The sequence below is a fragment of the Myxocyprinus asiaticus genome, chromosome 45 (assembly GCF_019703515.2).
Source record: "Myxocyprinus asiaticus isolate MX2 ecotype Aquarium Trade chromosome 45, UBuf_Myxa_2, whole genome shotgun sequence".
Taxonomy (NCBI): Eukaryota; Metazoa; Chordata; class Actinopteri; order Cypriniformes; family Catostomidae; genus Myxocyprinus; species Myxocyprinus asiaticus.
The window spans coordinates 22,914,660-22,934,991 of record NC_059388.1 but is presented as its reverse complement, the minus strand read 5'-3'; the positions used below and the strand labels follow the sequence as shown (position 1 = coordinate 22,934,991).

Sequence of the window (20,332 nt, the reverse complement as noted above, 5' to 3'; positions counted from 1 at the left end):
TGCCTCTCTCTGATCATATTTGTCCATCTCTCTTTCATCCTCCCTGTGTGTCTCATTGGAATTCATATATCCCCTGTAATCTGCAGGAAAGTGTGAAGGCGTGTGTTTGGGTATGCATGCTTTTACAGCTGTTTACTTTCAAACAGTGGGTGCCTTTTGATGACCCATTTCCTCTACAAGCTGATTGGATCGTAATTGTATTGTGGCTGTTAAGATGCTCTCAAAGTTTCTTGCAGAGGAAGTGATAAATCCACTGTGTGTGTCCATGTAGGTTGTTTCCTCTTATATCAAGTTCTACAGCAGGTAGACTGTCTGGCTTGTGTTCAGCCATCACATTGAAACACCCTGTATATATATGCATATTCAACTTATATCAAATCATATTCATGTCAAATGATATTATTCTAATTCTGTACTTATATTATCTTTATATGTGCGTCCCTGAATGTATTGTATATCATCTTCCACAAGCTCAGCTGCTAGCTTATGGCGCTAGCAAAACCAAGGTCACAGGTTCAATTCCCAATATAGCTTGACTGCTTGAATAGCTTGAATAATTAGTCATTTTGGATAAAAGCATCTGTCAATTGCATAAACGTTAAAGCAGAAGAGTAATATTTTTGATGTTGGCTTGACTAAGCCTTGTCTGGAAGGTTAAACTAGTTTTAAAGGTTTCAAGTAAGACATTTCAGTAGCTAGCAAGACGGACGGACGGACAGACAGACAGATAGATAGACAGATAGATATCAATGGAGAGTCCCCACAAGGATAGAAAATCAAACGTGTATGTGAGGCCAGTGCGGGTCAGCTGGGTTAATAGGGATGCTGTCATACGTAACTGCACTGGACAGTGAGCAGCAAGAAAATGACAAACGCAGAGAGCACATTAGAGTCTTTGCTGTCCCATCTAGTTCACGTCACACAAACACACACACACACACACACACACACCTGGCTGACTCATAGCAAGGTCAAAGGCTTTTATTACAGTAAGTAGGGGCGTGGAGTGTTTGAATGCAAAGCTCGAGACAACACACACACATTGCAGATAATAGCATGCCTCAGTATGTGGATTTGGATTAGCAGCTACCGGCCAACATATTCATCATGTACACAAATCTAATTATGAGGATAATTGCCTACAAGGGACTTTATTGGTCCCTTATAATGAGTCTATTGTCTGTCAGTCCAGGGGATCACAAAGCTCTCTATTGATCAGTCGTGAATGCCATCATAGCTCATAAGACCATTAATATGGATATTTTTCAGTGCTCGGAATGACTGGGTCAATGACATCGATAGTGTCAACCACAGTGCAAAGCTGGAAACAAGAGCATTTTAACTCTTTGCATGTCTTGCTGTCTCACTCTCTTCATCTCTCTCACACTCTCTCTGTCTTTCTCTCTGACATTGATAATTATAGCCGTTTAATTAGAGAAGTCAACTCTGTGCCATCCGTAATTATGGCTCAGTCTTTCGAGGCTTTGTCGCGTTGGGCCCCTTGAGCTCCTATACTCATCGCCATAATTCAATTAGAACTACAGTTAGAGCGCAAAGCCTCTCAGCGCTGTTAAAGACACGTTATACTCTCAGCTTTCAGAAATACACAATGTATTTTGAAGTTTTTCATTCATGTTTTTTTTTTTTTTTTTAATCAGCACACAGTGGCCCCAATATGTATTTGGACACTTATGCCACACTTAAAAGTGTCTGAATGTCATTGCACTGGATAACAAAATATCAAACCAAGTGATTTCTGCAAACACATTATGATCACAACTAACTTCACATTTATTAGCTATTGTTGCAGTAACTTTGAACTAATATGTTCAAGAGTAATGGAAATTATGGAAATACCAGGTAACAGAAAACAGAAAGTTACTGAATGGTTTACATAAATATATACCATGGCATTTTCATAGTACTCCAAGATACTTCAAAGAATAACATGGTATTAACATGCTACATGCCCCAAAAAAACAAAAACATGATATCATGGTACATGTCCAAAAAACATCATATTATCATGGTACATGTCCCAGAAACATGGTATCATTATGGTACATTCCCAAAAGCATGGTATTGTTATGGTAAATGTCCAAAAACATGGTATTACCATGGTACAATTCCACAAAAAATAGTATTATCATTGCACATTTCCAAAAGCATGGTATTGTCATGGTAAATGTCCAGAAACATGGTATTTCATGGTACTTGTCCAAAAACACATTATTACTATGGTACAAGTCAAAAAAAATGGTATTATCACGGTACACGTCCAAAAAACTTGGTATTACCATGGTACATGTCTAAAAAGCATGGAATTAACATGGTACAAAAACATGGTATTATCATGGTACATGTCCAAAAACATGGTATTATCATGGTACATTTCCAAAAAAAAAAAAAAAAAAACATGGTATTACCATGGTACATGTCCAAAAATTTTTTTATCATGGTACACGTCCAAAAAACTTGGTATTACCATGGTACATGTCTAAAAAGCATGGATTTAACATGGTACAAAAACATGGTATTACCATGGTACATTTCCAAAAAACAAACAAACAAAAAAATGGTATTAACATGGTACATGTCCAAAAACATGGTGTTATCATGGTACATTTCCAAAAAAAAAAAAAAAAACAACAACATGGTATTACCATGGTACATGTCCAAAAACATGGTATTATCATGGTACATTTAAAATAATAATAATAATAAATAAATAAATAAATAAATAAAAAATATGGTTTTATCATGGTACAAGTCCAAAAAACATGGTATTATCATGTCCAAAAAACATCATATTATCGTGTTACATGTCCAAAAAAAAAACAACAACAACAACAACATGGTATTACCATGCTACAAGTCCAAGAAAACATGGTGTTATCATGGTACATGTCCAAAAAAATAAAAAATAATAATAAATAAATAAATAAATAAATAAAAATAACATGATATTACTATGGTACAAGTCCAAACAACATGGTATTATCATGGTACATGCCCAAAAAAACATGCTATGATCCTGGTTCATGTCCCAAGAAACATGGTATTATCATGGTGCATGCTTAAAAACATAATATTATCATGGTGCATGCCCCAAAAACATGGTATTACCACAGTACCTTTTTTTTTTTTAGTAAGTGCAACTAATAATACCATAGTGCAATACGTGCAACTAGTAAACGTTACCATTAAGATAGCTGTCAAAGTAAGACCTGTTAAACAACTGTTGATAAATTTATATGAAGCAGGACAGTGTTGTTTTGGTTTCAACTATGAAGCCTGGGACATTGCCAGATTGTGACCTAGATGGGTTATCATTCATTAGCATACTTTAAAAAGACAAAGAAGATGTGGTATGACAGAAGGGCTTGTTGTATGTTTGTTGGAACGAGAATGAAATCATGACAGAAGTTCAGAACTTTGTGTTCCCAAGACGACATGTTCATATCATGTGTACTCCATTATAGGATGATGTTATGTTGTATATGAGCATAAAGGATTACTGTAGTGGTTATTATTTTTATGGCATTTTAAAATAAAGAGTTGTTAAAGTAGTAGTTGTAAAGGTTTGATGATGTTAAGGCTTTGTGGGGGGAAAAAGCCTGAGATCAAACAGAAAAAAAAAAAGAAGCTTTTACACTAAATTGTAGAGTGAGCACTTGTTGGATGCTGAATGGTTCTCTAGTGCCTCCTAGTGGTATCATCTGTTTGACAAATGAAATCGACCAAAGCTTGGAAAACATGAAGAATTGTGATATTGTGTTGCTGACAGAAGCAAAAATGAAAAATGGCCTTGTGGAAATCAAACTTTGTCCTTTATGATTGTGGTTCTCAATCTCAACTGAGTTTGCTATCAAGTGGCAAATTGAAACCCAATACAGGACATTTCAATGTTCGGATTCAGTACAAGGTAAGCTCAGTCGACAGCATTTGTGGTTGGTTTCCTCAAAAAATTATTTAAATTAATTGTTTATTTTTAATTTTTATTTTTAATATACAAAAATTGCAGTTACAGTGAGGCATTTACAATGGAAGCAAATGGGGCCCTTCCATAAACGATAAAATACAAACAGTTTCTAAAGTAGAGCCAAAAGACATGAACATTATACAGGTTAACATGTTTTTTGTGTTATAAAATCACTTGCTAACCTTATATGTGTGATGTTTTATCCAATATTGCAATTTAAAAAAAAATATATATATATATTTATTTTAACAAACATGGGGTGAATCGAAATACTTTTTTGGTTCTTTTTTATTTGGATAATCAGCATTATGCCATAAATGCTGTTGACTGAGCTTGTATTGAACCATGAAAATTAATTGAAAATCAAGCATTGAATATGCAAAATTATTAACATGAAATAGACTGAATAGGAAAACTGGCTTCTAAATGTCTCTTGAATTTTAACCATTTCATGGGCTCAGCAGGCAATACTTCACAGTCCAAAACACACTGTGTTTGGCTCAAACCACATTTATCCTAGCTGCAAGTGAACCTTTATTTAATGTAGTCTTTGTCATATTTTTTTGCCTTGCATAGTTTTGTTTATGATTTTTGAGGGTGAGGGTATGTCACGCAACCTGCTGACTCTGTCTGTTTGTGTTACAGATATGGAGACATGGTTCCTAAGACCATCATGGGAAAGATCTTTGGCTCAGTTTGTTCTCTGAGTGGAGTGCTGGTGATTGCTCTTCCTGTGCCCGTCATTGTGTCCAATTTCAGTCGGATCTACCATCAGAGTCAACGTGCAGAGAAGCGGCGTGCTCAAAAGGTACCCTAAACCAACCAACCCAACCCCTTGTCCGGGTCTACAGCCTCTGATCACATAAAGCTCTATGGAGCTGGTGTCAAATATAGATGTTCTTTTGAAATTCAGACAGGTCTGAATGTGGCAAAGAGATTAGGCCATGACATGACCAAGTGTACATGAACACAAACACAGAAAATGATGCTGGGATAGTGTTTAGTACAACCTGGCACAATATGCTTGTGACCCAGATGTCTGCACGCTGTGTGGTGTGTGCTGTGTGTGTGTGTGTGTGTCTCTGTGGTATGTTAACTGCAGGTCTCTATGGAACGATCATTTCTAGTGCATGCCCAGATCATCTCGTACTTCAACACAGACTGAAAAGCAACCAGACAGAAAGGAGAGACAGGGAAATAAATATTTTAAAGGGATAGTTTACCCAAAAAGGAAAATTCTGCCATGATTTACTCATCCTCATTTTGTTCCAAACCTGTATGACTTATTTATTTCTGTGGAAAACAAAAGGAGATGTTTGGCATAATAAAAGATTCAGTCCCCCATTCACTTTCATTGTATGGAATAAAGATGCAACATTCTGCGTAGCATATTTTCCATACAGACTTTTCATTTTTGGGTGAGCTATCTCTTTGAGGAAGAAATAAATGAAAAAGGGGAGACAAAATGGCCATGTACACATTGCAAAGTTATGGAAGTGACAAATTTATTTAAATACTGGAATGAATTCACTTAAATCGATAGTTCACCCAAAATGAAAATTCTCTCATCATTTACTCACCCTCATGCCATCCCAGATGTGACTTTTTTCTTCTGCTGAACATAAACAAAGATTTTTAGAAAAATATATCAGCTCTGTAGGTCCTCACAATGCAAGTTAATGGTGGCCAGACCTTTAAATCTCAAAAAATGACATAAAGGAAACATTAAAGTAATCCATAAGACTCCAGAGGTTAAATCCATATCTTCAGGAGCCATATGATAAGTGTGGGTGAGAAACAGATCAATATTTAAGTCTTTTTTTTTTTTTTTTTTACCATAAACATCCACTTTCACTTTTACATTCTTCTTTTTTCTTTTTTTTTTTTTTCTTTTTTTGGCAATTCATATTCTTTGTATATACCGCCAACTACTGGTCAGGGCAGGTCAAAGGTGGAGATTTAAAGAAAAAAAAAAGACTTAAATATTGATCTGTTCCTCACCCACACCTATCATAGCACATCAGAAGACATGGATTTAACCGCTGGAGTCGCATGGATTACTTTTATGCTGCCTTTATGTGATTTTTGAAGATTCAAAGTTCTGGCCACCATTTACTTGTATTGTACGGATCTACAGAGCTGAAATATTCTTCTTAAAATCTTAATTTGTGTTCTGCAGAAGAAAGAAAGTCACACATATGGGATTGCATGAAGGAGCATTTTTGGGTGAACTATCCCTTTAAATCATTGTTCCATGTGTATGTACAGAATTAACTGCTTCAAAAAATAAACATGGACACATCGCCAACAGTTTGACCTGTTTGGTGTTAACAATTTTGATTAAAGAAATATTTGCAACCGAAGACATTCAAATGTTTGTCAGTTTTTGGAAAACCGCCGTTTACTTAGGTTCCGTGTTTTGATTATGGGTGAATCTCGCGAAACTTTTTTAGGTCATATTTTCCCCAAAAAATGTCATACAAATAAAGACATTATATTGTGCCTTAAGAAAATACAAAATGTTAATTTTGTTATGTGTCCAGATGTTTTACTTTTTAGTTTTCTGCATTTCTTATTATTAATAATAATTTGTAATAGATTCTAAATACTGTAACAGTGTTTTTTTCATGGGCAACGTCCAAAAGAGACCAAAATCCCTGCATTAAAACTAACACAAACTGAACTCTGTACACACTTTGTAGAATAAAGAAAAAAATAGTTAAACTACCTGAATTAATCGGGAGTGAATTTAGATGTGTACTGTGTCACTCCCCTAAATAACCAAATCTGTGTGTACAGAACAGTATTAAGCATTCAGAAGAGGAATGACACTCGTATGTAGTGTGTACGTGGCCTGTGAAACCAAGTACAGAAAGACCAGATGCTTTTGTTTATGTAAGCTGTTCTCAGGATGATGATCAGAATAAGTACAGTAGATATACAGAACTGACATTACACCCTAACTCTTTAGATCTACGTCTTCTCTTAATTTAGCTGTTTGAGACTGGTCAACCCATGGTAGACACAAGCAGTTTAGATATCCCATTCCCAATATGAGCACACACACACACATAGATAAACAGTACACCCAATCCACCCAAAAACAACAGTCTGTTTTTATAATTATCCAGAGAAAGAAAGATTGAGATTAAAACAGGGAGAGGGAAGTGAGAGAGATGAATGAAGGTAGAAGAAGAGGGGGACAATGAATGTCCAAATGTCCAAGAATTCCACATACACTGCAAAAAGTCAATTTCTTAATCAGTATTTTTGTCTTATTTTCCATTAAAAAAAAAAAAAAAAAAAAAAATATATATATATATATATATATATATATATATATATATATATATATATAAACATCCTTAAAACAAGATACATTTACACAAGAAGAACATTTTGTAAGATGTAAAACTTGTTTTTATATATGTCTTGTATTCACATAATTTTTCTTTCCCCATTAGCATTTTTTTCTTGTTTTGAGCATAAACCTCTTTACAATTTGTTAGATTTAAGCTTAGAATTAAAAAACAGAGTATGAAAACTAAACTTAATCCAATATATATTCTTTGAAAACAAGTGTTATTATTACAGATGCACCGATATACAAAATTTGTATGCCGATATCGATACTGATAGTTTGGTGGTGTTTCTTCGAAAGAAATTTAAATAATAACTTTATTCTCTATGTCTCTACACATCTTTCATGTTTCAGAGTTTTGGTCTCCGTTATAACAAAAAGCACATTATTACTCACATTAACATTCTTAACTCACATTAACTGAATTCTGAATGATCTCAAACACTGAGCTTGTCCTGTTTTAGATGAAGCAGCCTCTGCTTTAACTTTAACAAACTCACCATATTGTTTGTTGTGTTGAGCTTTAAGATGAGTATTCAAATTAGTTGTGTTAAAAGTTTTAACTGTACTGTAGTTCCACTTTGTGAAATTCTTGCAGTGCAAAGCTCACAAATGACAAACTCTGCTGTCATTGTCACCCAATTCAAAGTAATTTCACATAAGAGACATGTTTTTCTGACCCCTTTTGACAGGAGATAATTGGCCCTGATCATTGATTTTTGGACAATACATCGGTGCATCTCTACTTATTATTTTATGCCATTTTAGTTTTATTATTTAAAAAAGTTATTTAAATTTTTTTTAATCTTGTTTGAATGATGTTTTGATATTTTTAAAGTAAAATAAGACAAAATGTTGAATAAGAAAATTATTTTTGCAGTACAGAAAATGACACATTTCCATTCTCCATAAGCATGCAGCCTCAATCACACACACATACACACACTTATCATGAGAGGTGAAAGTGTTAGGCTGAACGCTCATGTGTTTGTCCACTGAACAGAAAACCAGGCTTGCTAGAATTCATGCAGCGAAGAGTGGTGGTGCTAACGCTTATTTGCATTACAAACGCAATGGGATGCTGGCGGACACGGAGGAGGAGGTAACCGTGGAAACCAAGTCGCCGGGGTCTCTCTTAATGGAACGTGACATGATGGGCTGGTGCTGGTGCATGTGGAAACCTCTTCCCCCTGGTCTTTCACCTCTTCATCAGGGGGCCGGGGTCCAGCAGGGCTGTCCCATTCAAATGCTTACGTGGTGTATCTCCAACCGCTATCTCTCTCTTTATCTCTTTATCTGTCACTCTCTCGCTCTCTCTAACACCTAGACCAGGTGCGCTCGCACCTCTTCCTGGTGGCTGGTCATGAGATTAATAATCGTGTGACCTCTTGTCCAATGACAGTGCAAAGCATGCGGCTTGGCCTTGCGGGGGCCACGCCCATCCGCTCCAGTCCCAACGGGGCCCCCAACCCTTTGCTCCATCCTTCAACTACTTTCTTTTGGGTTTTTCTATTATTTACCTTGTCTACTTGTTGTTTTAACTGCTTTTCCGACAACTACTACTTACCTGTGCTCCATGCATTTTTTAACATGCATTTTTGAGTGATTTATTCACGGCTGTCCAAATTGGCCTGTGCTCTTTCTCTCTTCATGACATCATCAGAACGCATCCCATGGAGGAATGAGATTGTCTGAACTGCATGTCATTGATTGGCCAGCATCTTAATGGGGGGGCAGGGTTGATGTGATGCAGAGACCACGGGGGTATGTTTATTGGGTGTCTGTAGGGGGGTATTGTGACCCTTCGTGGCACTTAGTAAATGGTGCCATAGTGGACTGTGTCACATTGAGTCCTGCTCTAAGGGACCAGAGAGTTTGAAATGGGTACGGTAGCCCTTTTGGTTCAAATACAGCAGATGCTTATGTTGTTTTTTTAGTTTTTTTCAAAATCATATTCAGAGCTATTTTTAGTGCTGAGGCAATGTCTCAGGCTATTTGAGCCTTTTCTAGGGTACATGTTTTATAGACATTTTTACAAAAATAGAGTCTGAATATTCTTTGTACCTGTTGTCCGCTGTGTTTCAATCGAGAGCTATCCGTCATGTTTGTGATGTTACTAGAATATGACAGATTAATGACCAAGAGCCTACCGTTTTCACAATGACTCAAAAATTCTCCAACATTGCCTGAATGTTGCCGGATCATTGTGAGAACTCAAGCTTTGCTGTCAATCCTCTTGCCTTTTATCTCTTTGATTGGTGCTTTGATTGGTTGATAAGCTGTCAGTCTTTTCTGTTTCTCCTATAAGGCATCAAAACAGGCGGGACAAGCTCTGGTATGCAAGTCCAACCCCACTTTTGAGACCCAGCATCACCATCTGCTGCACTGCTTGGAAAAAACCACGGTAAGAACCTCAGGGTTTGGGTCCATTTCATCATATGGTACATTCTTCACTCTCGCTTCCTACAATCTCCTCCATTTGACATGTTTGTTTATTCTGGAAGAAGCCAGTACAATAATTGGAAGCCATTTTCCCTTCAAAGTTATTTAATTTTGGTTCATTTTGATAGGCTATAATGCAGTGGCGAATTCTCAGGGCCAGCAAAGCCTTCTCTGCTGGCCTAACATGACAAATAAATAAATATTTTTCATCCTTTAATTCTCAATCACCTTTTTGCCTATGTATTTTTAATCGCTTTCCATTCTTAATTAATCTACAAACAAATAGAGAAAAACTAAAAGTTTATCCAGTCAGAATTTATTCCTTGATGCTTACAAGTGAAGTGTGGCAACTGTTTCACAAATCACATGCCCGAAGCTGCACGTGAGTTTGAGCTCCACCCCGTCAGGCCTTCAGAATTTCTGCAGAATCCCTCAACAGTGCAAATAAATGAGCAACTAAAGTCAGATTGTCAGATTCTTCAGCCAATCAGATTGATTTATTTGTTTTTGATGAGTGTGATCTTTAGGATATGTCCCGGTCGAGGCCTTCTAGCTAGCCTTGAGTGATGCAATCACGCTTTAAGTGATGTACGTAATTTGAAAGCAAAGAGTGCGAGATCATCATCACTGCTGTTATCGCCGTTGAGAAAGAGATCCTTATGGATTTAAAAACACGAGATGTTCTGCATGACCGTGTGATTGCTTAATTTATTAAACAGGAAAGGAGGACTGATTTTCACTTACTTTCACAAGTAAATTGGTAAGTGCTTTTTGCATTGTTATCGTGACATCAGGAGTTTTCTAAGTGTAAATTAGGGTGCTAGAGCATTCAGTGTTGGATCAAGTGTTGAAAAGTAGTGCTGCGTTCCATTCAACTTGGAAAGTCAGATTTTACAACTTCCTACTAGGAAAAATTCAATGGAATGCATTTTTAAGTCAGAATTACAACTTGTAGGTTCCTGCAGAACTTCTCAACTCTGATTTCGCCGAGATGAAGGGGCATGATGTCACACAAACATGTCGACACTCAGGGATATATACAAAGTAAGTTATAAACATTCACTTTATTAAGTAATATCGATAAATGAGTTTGTTTCCACATTACATGATATTAAAGCTTGTTTAACAAACGCCTGCAGAAACAGGTGTATAAAACATGGTAAATTATAATCTCTTTTGATAATCGTACACCTGAAGCACAAATGCCAGCGCAGCAGCATTGTTTATCAGTTGGGTTGCTAGGAGACATCTCTAATGAGAGTCAAACCCCTGCTAAATATTGGTCAAGTAGGAATATCCCACATCCAACTTGAATGGAACGCAGCATAACCGTGTACCCTGACGAAATGAAATTTATTGCAAGCAACATTTAAATCACAAATATTATTAGATAGATTTTTCCAGGTATTATAGACCTCCTTGGTAGATTCATATGAAAACTTATGATTTTTGAATGTCTGTTCAGAAGACATTCATTTCACAAAAAAGTAATGCTGCAGTTAAAATTAGGCTTGCTTGCCCATTAAATGTCGTTTCAAGTTCTGGTTTTCTTCCGTGGACGTGTTTTTAAAATGTCAATTGGTATTACTAGTTAGCTGCGACATAATGTATGATGCCCAAAGGCATAGGGTGTCTTATTCATTGTGAAACTGCGTTTTCTTAATGGCATGAATCACACTGAAAGCCTAGACTTTAAATGCACGGCCCGCCACTGCTATAATGTGTCCTGAGAAAAGGTCACTAAGCACCTCTGTGAGAAACATTATGAGGGCCTTCTACTCTTTTTACGGTGCTACATCACAGTTTTCTGCAATTAATTCAGCTCAAACTGCTTCACATTCAGACTTCATTCAAACTATGTTTTGTAGATAAAACATAAGGCTAATCTGTTTTTAATTTTTGTAAACTTTAAGGCCGAAACATACTCTACGCAAGTACGTGAATGCAGATGTGAGCGCTTGGCCATCGCATTGCCAACTTGCGGTTCAGTTGAACATGCTTAACATGAGTTCTTGCGTTACTGTGGCGGGAACAAATCTCAGTTCTCAAGGGGGCAATAACTAACCATCAAACATCTGTGCCATTAAAATGGATGTGTAATTATTCAAGTAAGTTGCTATAAATATATTTACTTGAATTTAGTTATATTTAGAGTATGTTTTTACCCTTAGGATAAATACATGTAAAAGAAGAACAACTGGTAAATTGGGAACATTTATCTTTTGTATTTAATATTTCTTCATTTTTCCTCTGTATAGTGTGGTGGAGATTTTTAGCTATTTAAATTGGTATTATGTTAGGGATTTAGCATTAACATTAGCAAAAAACAAGACACATACCATGAAAGCGGCAAAGCAGATCTGATGCAGCTTTTCATTTTCACAGAACCAAAGCCTAAAATTAAATCTTACCTTAAACTTTTAACACTAATTTAACTTTTAACACTATCTTCTAGTTTTGTTTTTCTAAGCTGTTTTTATTTAGTACCTTATAAAAGGCTACTGTAACCACAGAGTCTCAAGTAGAATTAAAAGCTTCAATTTATTCAACATTTGCAAAGCTAGCAGTAGTGGACTGCTTCTGCAACTCAGTGCTTGTGGGTCTGCCACAATTAAATTAAATATTTCTCTCAAGTGAATTCATTATACTGGTATGAAAATGACTACTGTCGTACTCTGAGAGAAAAGACTGACAGTGGCTTTCATAGGGCACTGGACACTCAAGACTCAAGACATTTGAAGGGAATTTCCAGTCTCCTGCTGAGGATACAGGACTGTTTGGGACACAGGCAAAGCTACAGTGAATCTTTGCCTTTGATCTTTGTTTAGGCTGGCCCACATTATTGAAAGCCTATATGTTATTTGTTTTAGAGACAAATGGCACACATGTAATTGATAGAACAGAAAGTCACTTGAAAATATGAGGATGTAATACAGGCAAAGTAAAAGAAAAAAAAATGAAATTCTAAAATGAAATTTGAAATAGTGCCCCCAGTGGCCAAGAAATACAGTGACGAGAAATGCATATTTTATAAACTGTCACCCCCAATCCAAACCCCAAACCTAAACCTAACCAGCAGTGGAGTAAAAATGTAATGTTAAATGTTAAAGAAAAAAATCAACCTCCGAGTCACACTCGTCACTGATTATGCAAATGCATTTACCTGATTTCAACGCAGGATAAGAACCCAGGTCTCCTACGCTGCTGACGCAATTCGCTTCCGGTCACGCCACAAGGAAAGGTAAACTTGCTGGAGCAGATGCAAAAATCTGATAGGAAATGCAGCTTGCCAGTGAGTCGGCATAGTGTTGATGATCCTAGGGTACTGGAACTCTCGCAAACAACAAGCTGACTTCCTCTGTAATTATGTTTTCACGTAGCTAAACTGGTAGAGCAGGGTGCTAGTGTAACCGGTCCTGCTCGATCTGCTCTGAGCAGGATTCGAACCGGTGTAAGCCAGCATGGAAGGAGGGTGGGCTAATGAGGAGGCTAAAGGCTACAGCCTCTAACATCATTCGCTACTGCACCTCTTGAGGCTAGGGGAGTGAGATTTACCCATACCGCACAACTATCACGTACCAGCTGGCTCCCGTTACACTCAACCCCCTAAACCACACTCCCATCTGGGTCATGGCACCACTGTAACTGGTCCTGCTCGATCTGCCACCGTTAGCCATCATGGGAGGCGGACATGCTAACGAGGAGGCTAAAGGCTACAGCATCTAGTCTCAGTCACTAGTGCGCCTTTTGAGGCTAGAGGAGTGAGGTTTACACATACCACACAGCTATCACGTACCAGCTGGCTCCTGTTACACTAGTAATGCCAAAGTCATGGGTTTGATTCCCAGGGATTCATTAAACAAATTACTAGACTCTAAACTTCACATTTGTGCCTAGTTAGGACAAGGTGTTAGTCCTAGTCCTCTGATACTGCTCTTGACATCCTACAGTAAGTAGAGTAAATGAGTTCCAAAATCAAACCTTTTTTTTATTTCATTCAAGTCACAAAAATGGTGCCAAATCATAATAAAGTGATAAATACGTCCTGTTTATCTTTCTCAGAACCATGAATTTGTAGACGAGCAGACCTATGAAACGAGCTGCATGGAAGTTTCCATGGTGAAGCCGTCCATGTCCCGCTCCTCTTCACTGTCCTCCTCTTCACACGGGCTCTCCTCCTGCTGTTCGCGCAGAAACAAACACAAGAGCTTTAACGTGCCCAATTCCAACATGTCCGGCGGCCGCAGGGGGAGTATACAGGAGCTCAGCACCATCCAGATCAGAGAGAGACCGCTGAGCAACAGGTACACAAACACACACACACATGCACACGTACAGGGAGGAGATCTGGAACTCTACCCCCAGACCAGTATGCACAAAATCACAAACAAACACTATTATAATTATGGTAGGGGTGAGAAAAATCTGTACTGGTGCAAAAGACTCTTTAGTATGCCGATGGAAGACTGTGAGAACAACTCACCTTAGCACCCCAACTGACAGACACAAGGTGAATCTGCCTGCGAAAGTATTCCTGAGCACATCTGCTCAAGCCACCAACATTTGGACAGATCTTCCCACAGTATATATACGTAGTTCTATATAACATCTGTGTTTTATCACATTATGATGCCATATTAGATCTCATTTTACAGCGTATGATATGAAAATAAATGTAATGCATTCAATGGAGATGTCCAAGCATCCTAAAGTACAATTTAAGAACTATTGCTCGAACATGGTTTCACAGAGATATGTTAATGTGATTCTTTCTCCATTAGTGGCCTCTGTTTTCTTTCAATTGTCTTGGTATTTTCATTCCACTGTGATGGCCATTTCTTTGATGTTGTAACAATGCTCAGACAGTATAAGAAGGAAACTTACAGCTGATCGGGGAGACAGTCTTACTTGGTCTCTCCAGCAGAATAGTGTGTCAACTGTTATTGATGCGATTCTCTATACAATTCATTTTCCATTCTACTGTTTGTATATTTAATTGTGTAACTTAATAAATAACTTTGCTTGCTCGAAAGGTTTTAGCGATATTTCCTTTTATTATTGATTTGAATGCTGTAGTGATTCCAACATTTATTCACTCATAAATCACAGTAGATAGTGAATTAATACTATACACGTTTAGACCTTTGTACAATTAGCTATAAACCTCTGAAATAGGTCACCCACTTCCTGGTAAACCACAGAGGCTCTGATTCACTATTTTAAGCTTTAGTGGTCCCTGAATATTTAAGTTTACACTTTCCATCTACTCTCCAAAAGTACTGTCCATTAAACAATACAATTATATATTTGCAACCACTTAAAAGGTATAGTTCACCCAAAAATGAAAATTCTCTCATCATTTACTGTGTATTACTTTTTTATTTCTGCTGAACAAAAATCTCAGCTCTGTAGGTCCATACAAAGCAAGTGAATGGTGGCCAGACCTTTGAAAGTCCAAAAAGCACATTATTATATATCTTCACTTTCATTTTAATTTTCACTTCCACATTCTTTTTCTTTTGTTTTTGGGGATTCACATTCTTTGTGCATAACGCCACCTGCTGGACAGGGAGGAAAATTTATAGTAAAAAAAGGACTCAAATTTTTATCTGTTTCTCACCCACACCTATCATATCACTTATGAAGACATGGATTTAACCACTGGAGTCATGGATTACTTTTATGCTGCCTTTATATGCTTTTTGGAGCTTCAAAGGTCTGGCCACCATTCACTTGCATTGTATGGACCTACAGAGCTGAAATATTCTACAAAAAAATCTTTGTTTGTGTTCAGCAGTAGAAAGAAAGTCATACACATCTGGGATAGCATGAGGGTGAGTAAATGATGAGAGAATTAAACATTGTGGGTGAACTATCCCTTTAAATGCCGTCAGATTTATTTTAAGGAATAGTTCATCCAAAAATTATCATTCTCTTGTCATTTACTCACCCTTATGTCATTTCAAACTCGATGACTTTCTTCCTTCCGCTGAACACAAACAAAGATATTTTCATGGAGATATGATGTCTGTTTGTGCATACAATAAAAGTAAATGGTGATCAAATGTTTAAGCTCCTAATCCATAAAACTCCAGTGGTTTAATCCATGTCTTTTTCACTATACATCTTGCTATTGCAGTCTCTAGGCACGATCACGATTTCAAGCTTGATTACACTTCCTAGCGCTTGATGCATGCGCAGAGCACTAGATGGCGCTAGGAAGTGTAATCAAGCTTAAAATCATGTTTGTCAAGGAGACTGCTGAATTCAAGATTTATAGTGAAAAAGGAGTTACATTTTGGTCTGTTCTCACCCAAAATCAATTGAAACACTTCAGAAGACATTGATTAAACCATTGGAGTTTTATGTATTATTTTTATGCTGCCTTTATGTGCCTTTTGGAGTTTCAAACTTCACCATTCACTTGCATTGTATGGACCTACACAGCTAAGATTTTCTTCTAAAAATCTTTGTGTTCTGCAGAAGAAAGAAAGTAATCTGAGATGAGTGAATTTTAATTTTTGGGTGAACTATTCCTTTAACATTTAAAGAGGTCATGTCATGTCATAAGGAATAAAATTGTCCTTTATAATTTGACATATAAGAGGTCATTGTACTGTAAAAAAAAAATAAATAAAATAAAATAAAATAAAATAAAATACTCAGCACTCAAAACTCAAAACTTTCTTTTCAGACCAAACACAAGCATTTATTGTTTCCACTCGATTCATTGGTGTGGTGTTCATTTGAATATCCCCACCTTTACAACATACGTAATCATCACAGAGAATTGATAAAGAGAGAGTGGCTGAGGTACTCCAACACTGAAGGTAACACTATTATTACTGTAGTTTGCTTTTAACCAACAAAAAGATTAAGATGTCAAGTAAGGTCCCCAGACGTTGTTGTGTTCCTGGTTGTGGAAAATCTGCATCTCTGCATAGACTCCTGAAAGATTCCAACATTAGGAATGAGTGCCTTAAATTTATTTAAACAAAGTTCCTGAATGCGTCAATGTGGGATTATACGTTTGTTCGGCACACTTCTCTATGGATTCTTTTGAGAACTATTATGATTCAGACTTTGCAAAGAAACTTATATTGAAAGATGGAGCAGTGCCAACTATATTGGACACAACAGTAATGCCGGTGAGTAACAAATTTAATACTACTGTTTCATCTGTCTGTGTTTGTTTTATATGTAAGGAATTATATAGTCAGCCGTTTTTATCTCAAAATAAACCATGATCAGCACTCCAAAGTGGAGCGGATCGTGCTTATTACATGGACACTTATAAGAAATACAAAATTGCTCACGAAAATGGATTTAAGATGAAATTATTGTATTATGTAAAAAGAATGCACCTGCGGAGTCCAACGAAAGACAGTGGTGAATTATATGCTAGTACGGTTGCCAGTTGTCTCGTATTAGCCAGGACATCTCGTAATTTGGCCCAAATGAATGCATCGGAATGCTCATTGTCCCATATTTAAGCAGCGAACTATTGAGTTGGGCCCCTTCCTCGGTTGACCAGCGAAACGATTAAGGGGGACTCCCCACTCGGCGAACAATCCTATATTGAAGTGGCGAAACCACAGTTTATCTGGACTATTTTCACTGTTCTCAACTTTATAAAGCATTATTGTATCTCCATACCTTTTATGCCCGGAGCAACATTGTGCTGACTTTGTTCAGTTTTCAAATGTTATTTTAGTCAAACAACTGTACTAGTTTGAATGTGTGCTTCACATAAATTGGGACATATAGCTATCAATGATTGCCTGGTTTGAGTGATGTTTGGGGATTTTGTAAATCGCTTGCATGTTTTTATTCCTTAATTCTTGACAAAAAAAAAAAAAACTTTTCATACGTGTTATAGAAGTAGCCATTTGCTCTGCAAAGATGTTAGCCAGTCATAACAGTGGGCATGTATATTGAAGTCTTAAAGGAGAAGTAGCACAGAAACCAAGCGTTTAAGAAAAAGGGCTGGGACAGAGTGGAAAAGGTCATGTAATACTACATTCTGACTGTTTTTTTGTTTATAGATTATAAGTGAACCTCAAGAAAAATAAGAAATAAAATAAAATAAAAATGCATGACTTGACCCCTTTAATAGTATGAAAGTCTGCAGTGCACTCTGTAATGTAAATAGTATAGAGTATGCAGTTTAGTGCATAATATGTTGCGTGCAAAATATGGAGTACACATTATGCAGTTTGTAGGGCATAGTACTTAGTATGCAAAATATACAGTGCATAGCATGCTGGATGTAGGGCATAGTACTTAGTATGCAAAATATGCAGTACATGGTATGCAGGGTGTAGTGCATAGGTCATAGTATGTATAATATATATTTATACACTGTTTAGTGCATAGTTTGTAATGGCTAGTGTAAAGTATGTAACGGACTACTGCACACACATACTGCTGTCGTGTTATCAATGCAGAGGGTCTATGCAGGCCCAAATTTGTAGCTGATTTTTGGGGTAAAATCTGCAGAATTCTGGTAAAATAGTAAAATGTGTAGAACAGAAATGAAAGAACTGGACTCTCATTGGTAGCTGAAAGTGTTTACAAATTAGAAGAAAAAAAATGCTAAATAAAATATTGAATATTAATTTATTAATATTTAATATTCATATTGAATATTGATGAACACACACAGGCGTGGAATATGTACAGCTTTATGAATGACCGGCGTTCCAGTTCTTCATAAATCTGTGGAGTTCTTGCACATAAATTTAGTGTGGGCATGTGGAATTGTTCCCATAGTGATTCAAGCTTTTGGAATCCTGTAAAGCTCCTGTTGTGGCACTCCTACCATGCCAGCATACTCTAGGATGCTCTCATGATTCCTACCAACAGCTGTGGAAATTTGCTCATCAGCTGGATATCATTCTTACCCTCCTTTATTTCCCTCTCTTTCAATGCAGCCGTTCCAGTCTTAATGCCAAGTTTGAAGAGACGGTACCCCTTAACTCGGAAGAGCCCTCCTACACCACTGCCGCAGTCATCAGCATGCCGACTCCGCCTGTGACCACACCCGAGGGAGGAGACTTTGCCAGCTCACCCAACTTCTTGCAAAGCAACATTGTTAGGGTGTCGGCATTATAGACCATCCACAGTGACTATTAGCCGTTTCATTTGATGAGTGGACACTGGAACAGGAGGGATTGAGAGTGCACCCTGGCGTATTGGAGAAGGCATTGCAGCGGGATGGGCCATAGCTGGACCTTTTTATTTATCAGCTCCTGTCTAAAGCTCTGCTTCTCTGTACTGGGATGTCAGAGCCACTTCTAGGCCCATCAAGTCATGTGACCAACACTTGAGTCAACAGGCTTTCACTCAACCCATAAAGGAAATCAATGACCATAATTACCATTGTGGTTACTACTCCTATAATTTTTGAATATTGTGTGTCAATGAATTTGTTGTCTCAAATTTGGTGGGATCGTGAGGTAATTACGATGAAAAGGGAGTGTACCAGCAGGGCAGGTTCTACAGTAGGATATTATTGTTTTTAGACAGCGCTTCATACACACCAATACTTCAAATACTACAAAGTAAAGCTAGGCTCTACTAGTGTGTGCGGTCGGATGCTTTTGTGTGCGAGCGTGTGTGTATGATAAAGACCAATCTCTTGCATGTTTTGCATTCGTAAGTCTTTTGTCTTTTTTCAATTCGGCATGAGCAATAATGATTGGCTTACTCTGCAAGCGTGTGTGGGTATTCGTTTCTTTGTCAATACTTTGCTTAGTTATATGGTGTTGATCTGCAGCTGTCTCAAACCCTGAACCATTCAGTTACCATGTCATTATTCCATAAAATTTTGTAATGCTTCTTAGTTTTTAAAAGCAACATTGATAACACAAGAACTTTTGTAGCAAGAGCTCTTTTAGTCTTACCGAGTTCACTTTTGCAGCTTCTTTTTCTGCTCTCACAATGTGAATTAGCACAAACACTGCTGTCTTGTGATCTAGGCACCTGAATTCATGAACAATATCCCATCAATTATTCTATTGGACTACACTTGGAATCTGTAGTTTTTCTCCCCAAATCCTCACTCACATCTCTGTCCCCATCTGTTTTCGCAGGGGCGCTTTAAATCATTATTTTCTACCCCTTTCTTCACTTCTAATCTCTATTAGTATCCTTTATTGTGGAAATGTTTCTTAAAGGTATAGTTCAACCAAAAATGAAAATTCTCTTATCAGTATGTGTATGACTTTCTTCTGCTGAACACAAAGATTTTTAGAAGAATGTCTCCACTCTGTTGGTCATGCAATGCAAGTGAATGGTGACCAGACGTTTGTATCTCCAAAAACACATAAAAGTAATTCATAAGACTCCAGTGGTTAAATCCATGTGTTCAGAAGCGCTATGATGGGTGTGGGTGAGAAACTGATCAAGATTATTTTTACCATAAATCTCCACTTTCACTTTCACATCCTTTCACATTTTGAAAGTGAAAGTGGAGATTTATGGTAAAAAGGACTTAAATATTGATCAGTTTCTCACCCACACCCATCATAGCACTTCTGAACACA

General features: G+C 37.2%; 1 protein-coding gene across 4 annotated transcripts in view; it reads left to right on the top strand.

Annotated features, from left to right (window-relative positions):
* LOC127435482 (potassium voltage-gated channel subfamily D member 2-like) overlaps positions 1–20,081 on the top strand; it is a 192,644-nt gene extending 172,563 nt beyond the window's left edge. The window contains exons 3-7 of one of the 4 annotated variants that reach the window (XM_051689023.1): positions 4,628–4,790; positions 8,347–8,445; positions 9,652–9,747; positions 13,848–14,089; positions 18,719–20,081. In XM_051689023.1, the coding sequence (XP_051544983.1) occupies positions 4,628–4,790; positions 8,347–8,445; positions 9,652–9,747; positions 13,848–14,089; positions 18,719–18,899 (781 nt within the window). In that variant the 3' untranslated portion in view covers positions 18,900–20,081. Of the gene's footprint in view, positions 1–4,627; positions 4,791–8,346; positions 8,446–9,651; positions 9,748–13,847; positions 14,812–18,718 lie in introns of those variants that run through there. The other 3 variants (XM_051689025.1, XM_051689022.1, XM_051689024.1) reach the window with 3 other exon arrangements.
* The last annotated feature ends 251 nt before the right edge of the window (positions 20,082–20,332 follow it).